We start from the raw sequence: 13,654 nt of genomic DNA on the forward strand, positions 1-13,654 counted from the left end.
ACAAAAGCTTCGGGAGCAAAATAGTATCAGGGTGAAAAATTTGACAGAACAGCAGCTGTGAACGTGTGTAAATGTCAAGTCATCAGCCAATCAAACTTGCGTTTGAGGGGGAAAAATGGACTAGCACATTCAGCAAGTGAAGAGGGGTCAAAGCAAGTCTCAACATATTAAAAGTACTTTAATTCATTTAATAATGGTAGGGTTAATTCTAACCTTACAACATGGGATGACAATTTAAATTATCTATATATTTGAAGTCATTATATAATGCAAATAAGGTTGCGTAAAAGTTGGTGGGGGACAATTTAAGCATCCTGAAAAGTTGGTAGTGACATGTCCCTACTGTCCCTATGCAAACCTACGCCCTTGCCAGGGTTTTAGATATTGATGGCTATATTTTGAGTTATTTTGAGGGGAAATAAATTAACTCTATTATATAAGCTGCACACAGACTACTTTTCATTGTCAAACTGTCATTTTGTCAGGGTTGTCCCATGAAAAGATATACTTAAATATCTGCAGAAATGCGAGGGGCGTACTCACTTTTGTGATACACTGTATGTGTGTATATATATTTTAATGTGCAGCATTATTTTAATGCAGGGGTCATGAATTAAAAATCCTCTGGGTCCGAAATTAAAAAATTACAACAATCTCTGGTCCGGAAATATTTTTAATGCTTTTTTTCCCCCAAAATACAAATGTATTTTTACGTGGCCATGCTGATAATCACAACATTCAAAAATGTAAATAAAATATAAAAGGTGCATAAAACTAAAAAAGTGCTTTAATTGAATCATTAAATAGCAACATAAGAGCATGTTTGAGACTTTTTTTTTTAAATTGTGGATGCTGACAGGGGAATTTGCTTCATTTTTTAACAGACCTCTTCTTTTTGCTTTCCATCAACAAAGTTTCAGCAACTACACTCATACAATCTTTGACAATCGGTGCGTCACTGAAAGACTTTTTGTTTTGACCCAATATCCACGCTATTCTGAGGGAGAATTCATTTGTGCGTTGCTGTGCAGTGAATAAATGAACCATGAGCCTTGAGGTGCAATCATATTGAGCCCTTAATTACGCTATTTTTTGAGAACGGATGGTAGAGTTCATAGGGAAACTTTGCAAAAAAAAAAAAAAAAAGCTGCTTGCTTCGTCTCATAGTGCCTTTTCAAATTGCTGCTTTGTACAAGCGCTACCGTCTCTGAATGAGTCTCAGATGAGGCATAGCGGTCTTGTGCTGCCGCCAGGTAAAATGAACAAAAATGTGTTGGTCTACTCCTCCTTAAACACTCAGTTTTCTGCTTCAATCTTGCATAGTTTTGAGCACGCCATTTGCCGTACCTTTATCGCCTCTTCCTCCAACTTCATTCGGCTCAGTATTCGGCTGTCACTCCGCGGAGTCTGGAAAGCGAGTGTGGGACATGCTGTTCTAAAAATAACTTTCAAATGGTTCACTCCAATTGGCTGGCTCACGCGCGTCACCGCTAAGGTTTTTGTTTGTTGCCCGCCTCCACTCTGCAAACCCGCAGAAAAAAAAGATTTTTGTTGTTGCAACGTGTATTAGTTCGGACAGCTTGAGATCCGGTCCAGACGGCTTGGGGGTCCGGAACCGGACCGAGGTCCGCGGTTCCGTGACCTCTGTTTTAATGCTTGCTCAGCACTTGAGCCCGAAGTGTCACTGCCTTTAGGAAAGCGGATCTTGATGTTGGAATAAGTGACGTCCTCTTCTGGATTCTCTTAGAGAAAGATGACCTCAAATTCATGCGCAATATATAATCACTGTGCACGCACATGATTTCCTGGTAGGTTATTCATAGAAATAAAAAGGAAATGGCTCATCAGTGGCGAAGCTGAAAAGAGCCGACCGCCAAGTGCCAAAATTCTCCAGATGATCGCGCCCCCTCGAGTCACCATCCCGCGGGGCTCGAGCTAGCGTGACCTCTGTACGCATGCAGACATTAAAAAAAAGAAAAAACTTCACATGGGAGACTTCTATTTAAATCCAACGACTTGAGATGGCAAATACTGGTTTTGACCTTGAGTGTTTGTGCGTTAAGATCTAACCCAAGTCGGCGTTCTGCCACCACGGCAACAAACGTTAACAGCTGCTGAGAGTGTGTGAAGGCGTAATCGGAGATGGCATATTCGACTGTAATTGATGAACGTTTCGGGTCGTGCACTGATCATGTTGCTTAATCCAAGATTTTATACATGTTAGCAAGCATGAAGGATAACATGACGGGGAAGCACAGCTCTCTTGAACAAGGATACTCTATCAGAGGTTAAAGAGCAAGGGCTCAGGTTTGCATAGGGACGGTAGGAACATAACATTACCAACTTTTCAGGATGCTCAAATTGTCCCCACCAACTTTTAAGCAACCTTATTTCTATTATTAAATACTTCAGTTGTATAAGTAATTCAGATTGTCTTCCCATATGTTGTAGGATAGAATAGACCCTACCATTATTAAGTGAATTATTTCCATTATGTGCAGATTTACATTGACGCCTTTTCACTTGCTGAATGTGCCAGTCCATTTTTTCCCCCTCAAACACACATTTGATTGGCTAATGACTGCCCCCCATACAATATGCCGCCTCCTCCACCCCTTTCGAAAACGAGGGATATTAAAAAAAACTTTCTGTCAGCAGCAGCTACCTTAAGTAAATGTTGTCGTCCACGTTGTAGAGGTGGGGAACATAACACTAATTTCGCTACTGAAAGTCTGACCTGCATCAGAGTTAGCATAACATTAATAATTGTGAATTTCTCGAACTCGAGGAGGAAGCTGTTTTGAGAGGAATAAAAAACTTTTTCGTCAGAAATGTTCTTAATTCAAGAATTGATATTGTTCAAAACTAGGGGTGTCAAACGATTAAAAATTTTAATCGAGTTAATTACAGCTTAAAAATTAATTAATCGTAATTCATCGCAATTAATCGCAATTCAAACCATCTATAAAATATGCCATATTTTTCTGTAAATTATTGTTGGAATGGAAAGATAAGACACAAGATGGATATATACTGTACATTCAACATAAGGTACATAAGTACTGTATTTGTTCATTCTAACAATAAATCAACAAGATGGCATTAACATTAACATTCTGTTAAAGCGATCCATGAATACAAAGACTTGTAGTTCTTAAAAGATAAATGTTAGTACAAGTTATAGGAATTTTATAATAAAACCCCTCTTCATGGTTTCGTTTTAATAAAATTTGTAAAATTTTCAATCAAAAAGTAAACTAGTAGCCCGCCATTGTTGATGTCAATAATTACACAATGCTCATGGGTGCTGAAGCCTATAAAATCAGTCGCACCCAAGCGCCAGCAGAGGGCGGCAAAACTCCGAAAAAAACAACAAGTACAGCTTTCACTGTGCTGTCATTTTAATCTTTTTGAGCAGGGCATTTGTGTGTTAATTGCGTCAAATATTTTAACGGGATTGATTGAAAAAATTACTTACCGCTCGTTAACGCGATAATTTTGACAGCCCTATTCAAAACATTATTTGAAATCTGTTTTTTTTTCTAGATTTAGGTGAAAAATGACCTATTTTTAGATGTATGGGCTTAATAAGAACATACATTGTAATATTTACCGTAATTTTCCAACTATAAACTGCTACTTTTTTCCTTCATTTTGAATCCTGGGGCTTATTTGTTGATTTATTTGGGGTAATAGGTAACACTTTATTTGACAGCGGCGTCATAAGACTGTCATAAGACCGTCATAATTATGACTTGATAATATCATGGGCATTACTGAATGTTTATGACAGATGTCATCCGGCAAATTATGTCACTAACTCCATTTATGTCTAGCTCGGATCTTTTACATCCATTCAAAAATGAGATAATTATGAGATCATTTGTTGTATAACACTAAATGTTATAACCATTGATTATTGCTCATGACAGATGATGATTATGATGTCATAATTTTGTTTAATGACTTATGGCGCCACTGTTAAATAAAGTGTTACCAAATACCATTACTAGCAATTAATGAAACAATTGGAACAGTAACTGAAGAAATAATTAGCACAGAACACGAATTTTGATCGTTATTTGCATCTGTAGCACTGCAATGCATGCTGGGAGGCATGTTGGACAACAACAGTGTTGACAGCAGGTGGCAGCAGAGGTTGACTGTCTCCCCCAAGGGAGCAATGATGGCCAAATGAAGCTTCTTGAAGCAATTAAGCTTGGCAGTCAATTAGTTCAAAGTTTATTGGTGGTTCATTTGGTTTTATGACAGTCGTATGACGCCGCTGTCAAATAAAGTGTTACTGGTTAATATCTTTTGGTGATATCATATAATACATTGAGGACAGCTGCGACTTATAGTCCAGTGTGGCCTATCTATGAACAAAGGCCGTTTTCGTGCCAAATTTGGTGGCTGGCGGCTTATAGTCAGGTGCACCTTATAGTGCAAAAATTACGGTACTTTAAGTGGAATAATCTGACGTATTAATCTGTTAACTAGCCTTTAAGACTCAAAAGAAGATGGAGAAAATGATTTGACTCGATTTAAAAAATTTACAGTATATCAGATTAAGACATTATAAATTTGGAGTGTGAAAGTGAGTATAAGTCAAGACAAATTTAGTTTGCATTAATCATTTAGCCTATCAATTAATTACAGTGGGGCAAATAAGTATTTAATCAACCAGTAATTGTGCAAGTTCTCCCACTTGAAAATATTAGAGAGGCCTGTAATTGTCAACATGGGTAAACCTCAACCATTAGAGACAGAATTTGGAAAAAAAAACAGAAAATCACATTGTTTGATTTTTAAAGAATTTATTTGCGAATCATGGTGGAAAATAAGTATTTTGTCAATACCAAAAGTTCATCTCAATACTTTGTTATGTACCCTTTGTTGGCAATAACGGAGGCCAAATGTTTTCTGTAACTCTTCACAAGCTGTTCACACACTGCTGCTGGTATTTTGGCCCATTGCTCCATGCAGATCTCCTCTAGAGCAGTGATGTTTTGGGACTGTCGTTGGGCAACACGGACTTTCAACTCCCTCCACAGATTTTCTATGGGGTTGAGATCTGGAGACTGGCTAGGCCACTCCAGGACCTTGAACTGCTTCTTACGAAGCTGCTCCTTTGTTGCCCTGGCTGTGTGTTTGGGATCATTGTCATGCTGAAAGACCCAGCCACGTCTCATCTTCAATGCCCTTGCTGATGGAAGGAGATTTTCACTCAAAATCTCTCGATACATGGCCCCATTCATTCTTTCCTTTATACAGATCAGTCGTCCTGGTCCCTTTGCAGAAAAACAGCCCCAAAGCATGATGTTTCCACCCCCATGCTTCACATTGGGTATGGTGTTCTTCGGATGCAATTTAGTATTCTTTCTCCTTCAAACACGAGAACCTGTGTTTCTACCAAAAAGTTCTATTTTGGTTTCATCTGACCATAACACATTCTCCCAGTCCTCTTCTGGATCATCCAAATGCTCTCTAGCGAATCGCAGACGGGCCTGGACGTGTACTTTCTTCAGCAGGGGGACACGTCTGGCAGTGCAGGATTTGAGTCCCTGGCGGGGCATTGTGTTCCTGATAGTAGCCTTTGTTACTGTGGTCCCAGCTCTATGTAGGTCATTCACTAGGTCCCCCCGTGTGGTTCTGGGATTTTTGCTCACCGTTCTTGTTATCATTTTAACACCACGGGGTGACATCTTGCATGGAGCCCCTGCTCGAGGGAGATTATCAGTAGTCTTGTATGTCTTCCATTTTCTAATAATTGCTCCCACAGTTGATTTCTTTACAGCAAGCGTTTTACCTATTGCAGATTCAGTCTTCCCAGCCTGGTGCAGGTCTACAATTTTGTCTCTGGTGTCCTTCGATAGCTCTTTCGTCATGGAGTTTGGTGTGTGACTGACTGAGGTTCTGGACAGTTGTCTTTTATACCGATAATGAGTTAAAACAGGTGCCATTAATACAGGTAACGAGTGGAGCCTCGTTAGACCTCGTTAGAAAAAGTTAGACCTCTTTGACAGCCATAAATCTTGCTTGTTTGTAGGTGACCAGACACTTATTTTCCACTCTAATTTGGAAATAAATTCTTTAAAAATCAAACAATGGGATTTTCTGTTTTTTTTTCCCACATTCTGTCTCTCATGGTTGTTGTTTACCCATGTTGACAATTACAGGCCTCTCTAATCTTTTTAAGTAGGAGAACTTGCAAAATTGGTGGTTGACTTAATACTTATTTGCCCCACTGTCGGTTCATATTGGTGAGAAATGTAGCCCTGACCCGCGTTCACCCAATCTGTTGTGTCTTATTAATGTCCCGTCCCCAGCAAAAAGTCATGCAGATTATGCTGTTATATCGTCCCCACCAATATCTGGACCAAACCTACGCCCTTGTTAAAGAGCATAATATAATGCCAATTATGTTGCATTTTGCACTACTGATTGTCTAGATCTAGCTTTCTACGCTACATGGGTTCTACTGTTCGACGAGTATCGGTACTGATACGGCACTAAAATGACATCATCGGTATTTAGGAGTACTAAGAAATAATGTGCAGATGCTGTGCAATATGTACTTTTCCCTTCCCTTAACGTACAAGGATTGAACAAAATAATGGAAACACATTGAAAAAATCAACAAAAACTAATATGGTGTAGGTCCGCCTTTTGCGGCAATTATAGCCTTAATTCTCTGAGGTATTGATTCATACAACTTGTCAATTGTGTCTGAAGGAATTTTAAGCCATTCTTCAGTTAAGATACCCTTTAACTCTTGTAGAGACGATGGCAGTGGAAATCGATGTCTTGATAAATCTCTAAAACTGACCTTAAGTGCTAAATAATGTTGAGGTCATGGGATTGTGCCGACTATCCGAGATGCTCAACTTGATTAGAATGCTCATGCCATTCTTTAACAATCATTTTTAATGATTATGATGCCAAAATTTTAGGTGTTTTCATTATTTGGTCCAACCCCTGTATTTGTGAACTCTTTGCTCAGGTCCTGAACCTCTTCCTGGCACTGCTACTCAGCTCGTTCAGCGGTGACAACCTGTCGACAGCCGATGACGACGGCGAGCTGAACAACCTCCAGATCGCCGTCGGCAGGATAACGCGAGGCATCGACTGGCTAAAGGCGGCCGCCGTCGATATACCTCGAAGGATCCTGGACAAAAAAATCAAGGCGACTGAGGACGCCAATGCCGAAGCGGTGGAGATGAACGATTTGGATGCCAAAATGGCAGACGGGATCTCAAACTGTTTGGCGGGACGAACATCTGGCACCGTTTTGGATGGAGCGCTCGCTCTCAGTGTGCCCATTGCGCAGGGAGAGTCAGACTATGAAAACCTGGAGGACGACGACTACGACTCGAATATCTCCACGTGTGGAGATAGCCCACACGATGGCGTAAGCCTGACATAATCACTACTGACCTAAGGGAAACATGCTGCATATTAATTTCACATTTTTGTCCTCCAGGAAAGCCTAGAAGATGAGCTAGGTCATTTGAAAGACGTTAAAGTAAGCACCTCTCTTCAAAAAATGATGCCATCTATTTGTGCTTGTTAAGAAATGTTTCTGCTTTGCCCGAACAGCTCATGGGCGTAGTAGCGAGCGGTGACAACGACCCTTCGCTGTGCAGCACAGCGGACTATCAGCCGCCTGAGCCTGAACCGGTTGAAGAGGAGGAGGAAGAGCCGGAGCCAGTTGAGCCAGAAGCCTGTTTCACTGAAAGTATGACTGTTGCGGCAATTTGTGGTTTATGGCACTCGTTGTGGGAAATTCAAAGCATCCACCTTCTTAAATTACTACACTAAACTACGCCAATTTTTTCGGGGTGGCACCCAGTTCATATGCTTTTAATGATTCACACCATTACGACTTCAAAATGTCCCAATAATTTCTGAGATTGAAAGGAACATGAGATTTTCCTGTAAAAAGTGACGGTTTGGTTAAAAATGGGGCTTTTTCAACATAACAAAACAAAAAATTAAATGTTTCTTGTTCTGTATATCTCAATCATGTCATTCACATTAAAAAACAAAAAAATCAAGGCACTCCAAGGCCATATTAATATTTTTTTTGCAAAAAAACCTACTGTTCCACCAAAATTAACAAAAACATCACCATTAATATTAGGGTTGTTCCGATCATGTTTTTTAACTCCCGATCCGATCGTTTTCGTTTGAGTATCTGCCGATCCCGATATTTCCCGATCCGATTGCTTTTTTTTTTGCTCCCGATTCAATTCCAATCATTCCCGATAATTTTTCCCGATCATATACATTTTGGCAATGCATTAAGAAAAAAATGAATAAAACTCGGACCAATATATACATTCAACACACAGTACATAAGTACTGTATTTGTTTATTATGACAATAAATCCTCAAGATGGCATTTACATTATTAACATTCTTTCTGTCAGAGGGATCCACGGTTAGAAAGACTTGAAATTCTTAAAGGACAAATGTGACTTTGTGTATTGTGACTAAATACTGCCATCTAGTGTATTTGTTGAGCTTTCAGTAAATGATACTGTAGCCATTTTACTTCTGCCCCAATGCATGATGGGAAGTGCAACCATGACTGCGTCGTGGTACCAATTGGTATATCTTCTCCAGGTTGCGAAGGAACATAGGGTGTTAAAGAAAAGATCAACCTCTACCGTTGTTCCCCACATTGCTTCCCACGATATATCTAATTGTTGAGAGAGGGATTTTAAGGCTTTAGCCAATTAAAAAGAGGCTGCCAAAATTCTCTCTACTCATTTCACGTTGTCTTTTAGCTCTATACATTGTTTGGTTAAAATGGCGCCATTAAAGATTGACCTCGACAATGCGGAAGTGGGTTGTGCAGCGCATACGTTAATTGCGTTAAATATGTCAACGTGATAAATTTAATAAATATCTTTTCTCGCCGTTAACGCGATAAATTTGATAACCCTACTTTAGGCTTAAACTAAAGACTCTGGAAGAGTGTAACACATTATGTCTGTAACGTTAAATACAATTAGAAAACGAATTAACTGAAAAACATATATATATTAAAAAAAGGCATGTCCGATATATTTTTGTCGATTCCGATACTTTGAAAATGATATCATCGGCATCCCGATCGATCGGGACATCTCTAATTAATACATAATGGTCACATTCATTTCCATTGGTACAATCAGCACTCACTAAAGACCCACAAAAACCTTTCAATTCCCCTCCTGTTGAATTTCAACTGGAACCCACCAAAAAAATTTGGTGCCTATTATTTTAGACAGAAAATCAACAGGAAGCAACCTAGAAATACAAATACCCCAAAATTAACAGAAACTGGCGCAAAAAGAAAATGACCTGGAAATGCTTCAAAATCAATAGAAAAAATAACCTACGTAAATCAATAGGAAGAAATTTGGGATTACCCAAAAATCAACAGAAAGGGACCAGAAATTACCCCAAAATCAATTCATTTTACATTATTCCGCATTATTTTACCCCCCCAACCCCCCACCTCTTTAATCTCTGCAGCAATGCTGACAGCACTCCTGTAATGAGTCACATGACATTTTGGAGGGAAATGACAAGCAGTCCTCAATTTGGACATTTAGGGATGTACGTTTTTTCAAAGGGGTGTACTCACTTTTTTTGCCAGGGGTTTAGACATTAATTGCTATATTTTGAGATATTTTGAGGGGAAAATAAATTAACTCTATTATATAAGATGCACACAGACTACTTTTCATTGTGTCAAAATGTCATTTTGTCAGTGTTGTCCCGTGAAAAGATATACAGTGGGGCAAATAAGTATTTAGTCAACCACCAATTGTGCAAGTCCTCCTCCTTGAAAAGATTAGAGAGGCCTGTAATTGTCAACATGGATAAACCTCAACCATGAGAGACAGAATGTGGAAAAAAACAGAAAATCACATTGTTTGATTTTTAAAGAATTTATTTCCAAATTAGAATGGAAAATAAGTATTTGGTCACCTGCAAACAAGCAAGATTTCTGGCTGTCAAAGAGGTCTAACTTCTTCTAACGAGGTCTAACGAGGCTCCACTAGTTACCTGTATTAATGGCACCTGTTTTAACTCATTATCGGTATAAAAGACACCTGTCCACAACTTCAATCAGTCACACTCCAAACTCCACTATGGCCAAGACCAAAGAGGTGTCGAAGGACACCAGAGACAAAATTGTAGACCTGCACCAGGCTGGGAAGACTGAATCTGCAATAGGTAAAACGCTTGGTGTAAAGAAATCAACTGTGGGAGCAATTATTTGAAAATGGAAGATATACAAGACCACTGATAATCTCCCTCGATCTGGTGCTCCATGTAAGATCTCACCCTGTGGCGTCACAATGATAACAAGAACGGTGAGCAAAAATCCCAGAACCACACGGTGGGACCTAGTGAATGATCTACAGAGAGCTGGGACCATAGTAACAAAGGCTACTATCAGTAACACAATGCGCCACTAGGGACTCAAATCCTGCACTGCGAGATGTGTCCCCCTGCTGAAGAAAGTACACGTCCAGGCTCGTCTGCGGTTCCCCAGAGAGCATTTGGATGATCCAGAAGAGGACTGGGCGAATGTGTTATGGTCAGATGAAACCAAAATAGAACTTTTTGGTAGAAACACAGGTTCTCGTGTTTGGAGGTGAAAGAATACTGAATTGCATCCGAAGAACAGCATACCCACTGTGAAGCAAGGAGGTGGAGACATCATGCTTTGGGGCTGTTTTTCTGCAAAGCGACCAGGACGACTGATCTATGTAAAGGAAAGAATGAATGGGGCCATGTATCGAGAGATTTTGAGTGAAAATCTCCTTCCATCAGCAAGGGCATTGAAGATGAGATGTGGCTGGGTCTTTCAGCATGACAATGATCCCAAACACACAGCCAGGGCAACAAAGGAGTGGCTTCGTAAGAAGCATTTCAAGGTCCTGGAGTGGCCTAGCCAGTCTCCAGATCTCAACCCCATAGAAAATCTGTGGAGGGAGTTGAAAGTCCGTGTTGCCCAACGACAGCCCCAAAACATCACTGCTCTAGAGGAGATCTGCATGAAGGAATGGGCCAAAATACTAGCAACAGTGTGTGAACAGCTTGTGAAGAGTTACAGAAAACGTTTGGCCTCCGTTATGTCCAACGAGGGTACATAACAAAGTACTGAGATGAACTTTTGGTATTGACCAAATACTTATTTTCCACCATGATTCGCAAATAAATTCTTTAAAAATCAAACAATGTGATTTTCTTTTTTTTTTTTTTTTTTCACATTCTGTCTCTCATGGTTGAGGTTTACCCATGTTGACGATTACAGGCCTCTCTAATATTTTCAAGTGGGAGAACTTGCACAATTAGTGGTTGACTAAATACTTATTTGCCCCACTGTACTTAAATATCTGCAGAAATGCCAGTTGTGTACTCACTTTTGTGATACACTAGAGGTCACATCTCGAGCAATTGATAGAGATCTGCTGTATATTGAAACAACATGGCGATTTGTGATACTTAACACAAGCTCCTTGACCGTCAGACTGCGTCAGGCGCTGGCCCTGCCTCACAGTGGACGTCAGCACAGTCGGAGGAAAGAGATGGTGGAAGCTGCGGAAGACCTGCTTTGCTATCGTAGAACACGACTGGTTTGAAACCTTCATCATCTTCATGATCCTGCTAAGCAGTGGCGCTCTGGTGAACGTTTAGAACATATATGAATGCTACTTGTTAAAGCACGTCTGTAACATTTGTGCTTCGGTAGGCTTTTGAAGACGTCTACCTCGAGCGGCGTCGAATAATCAAAATTATCCTGGAGTATGCCGATAAAGTTTTCACCTTCGTCTTTGTCATGGAGATGATCCTGAAATGGACAGCGTACGGCTTCAAGACGTACTTCACTAATGCCTGGTGCTGGTTGGACTTTTTCATCGTCGATGTAAGTCCACTGAAACTACGACAGGTGTCGAGCGGGTTACAAACAGTCTGCTTTGGCTGCAGATCTCTTTGATCAGTTTGGTGGCTAACTGGTTGGGTTTCTCTGAGCTGGGTCCCATCAAATCCCTCCGAACTCTGAGGGCGTTGAGGCCTCTGCGCGCCCTGTCCAGATTTGAAGGCATGAGGGTAAGTGCCACACAGGATTCGTCAATGTGATGACATTTGATCGCTTGAGAAGTTGCATAGTTTAGAATTGAACCCAAATTTTCAGTTCAATATGTCATAACAGCAGGGGTGAAAGTGGCTAGAATTTCTAGCCGGAACTCTCTAACATAAAGTTTGGCACAGAGCCCTTTTTTTTGTTTGGGGGGGGGGCAGCTTAAACCTCCTAAAACCACCAAAATGCAAGAACTTTTGGCACAGTTATAAATATAACACACAATAAAACACAACAGGTTTCACAGTGGTTAGTACGTTCCCCTCACAGTTCTGATATCAAGGGTTCAATCCCGGGCTCCGGCCTTCCAGTGTGGAGTTTGCATGTTCTCACCATACCTGCGTTGGTTTTCTCCTGGTGTATGTGAAAGCAGGGCTATAAACAGGGCAAGCTGGAAATGGCTAAATTAAACTGAAAACATAATGAAATTAAAATGTCAATCATTACGTTCGGGTCGGGCCGGGGTTCTCGCTAAATTTTTGAAAATAGATATATATTTATATACGTATACAGGGCCGGAGTGGGACTCATTTTCGGCCCTGGAATTTCATGCCTCAGACCGGCCCACTCATTTAATTTAAAATTATGTCATTATGCATACACGTGTTAAGTTCAGTGTTCTCTAAAGCCGTGTACTGTAATTCTGTGTATTCCAATTCAGTGCAGGTAATGGTTGTTTAACAAGGTGGCTCTATTTTAACAAGTGCAACACAACATATTTTGAACAAATTTAAAAATGGATTTAAAAAAAAAAAAACTATATTAAATGATACATTTGAAAAATAAATTAGGCCAGTCAAACGATTAAAATTTTTGATCAAGTTAATTACAGCTTAAAAATTAATCGTAATTAATCGCAATTCAAACCATCTATAAAATATGCCATATTTTTCTGTAAATTATTGTTGGAATGGAAAGATAAGACACAAGATGGATATAAACATTCAACTTAAGGTACATAAGGACTGTATTTGTTTATTATAACAATAAATCAACAAGATGGCATTAACATTATGAACATTCTGTTAAAGCGATCCATGGATAGAAAGACTTGTAGTTCTTAAAAGATAAATGTTAGTACAAGTTATTGAAATTTTATATTAAAACCCCTCTTAATGTTTTCGTTTTAATAAAATTTGTAAAATTTTCAATCAAAAAATAAACTAGTAGCCCGCCATTGTTGATGTCAATAATTACTTACACAATGCTCATGGGTGCTAAAGCCTATAAAATCAGTCACACCCAAGCGCCAGCAGAGGGCGGCAAAACTCCATTAAACACAATTAACAAGTGGGCATGTCATTGTACTGTCATTTAAATCTGTCTGAGCAGGGCATGTGTATTAATTGCGTCAAATATTTTAACGTGATTCATTTAAAAAATTAATTACCGCCCGTTAACCCGATAATTTTGACAGCCCTAAAATAAATGAATCAATAAGACCTTTTCTGCAACATCAAATATTAACAAAATGAGTGCTTACAGATAAAACAAACATAGCAACAT

General features: G+C 39.6%; 1 protein-coding gene across 1 annotated transcript in view; it reads left to right on the forward strand.

Annotated features, from left to right (window-relative positions):
• The window catches only part of scn4aa (sodium channel, voltage-gated, type IV, alpha, a), an 84,465-nt gene that overhangs the window by 56,351 nt on the left and 14,460 nt on the right, over window positions 1-13,654 (forward strand). Inside the window, exons 16-21 of the mRNA XM_057825782.1 lie at window positions 7,004-7,411; window positions 7,484-7,525; window positions 7,600-7,738; window positions 11,537-11,691; window positions 11,759-11,932; window positions 11,995-12,117. Of these exons, the coding sequence (XP_057681765.1) occupies window positions 7,004-7,411; window positions 7,484-7,525; window positions 7,600-7,738; window positions 11,537-11,691; window positions 11,759-11,932; window positions 11,995-12,117 (1,041 nt within the window). The remainder of the gene's footprint in view (window positions 1-7,003; window positions 7,412-7,483; window positions 7,526-7,599; window positions 7,739-11,536; window positions 11,692-11,758; window positions 11,933-11,994; window positions 12,118-13,654) is intronic.

The sequence above is a fragment of the Corythoichthys intestinalis genome, chromosome 21 (assembly GCF_030265065.1).
Source record: "Corythoichthys intestinalis isolate RoL2023-P3 chromosome 21, ASM3026506v1, whole genome shotgun sequence".
In the NCBI taxonomy this organism is placed as follows: domain Eukaryota; kingdom Metazoa; phylum Chordata; class Actinopteri; order Syngnathiformes; family Syngnathidae; genus Corythoichthys; species Corythoichthys intestinalis.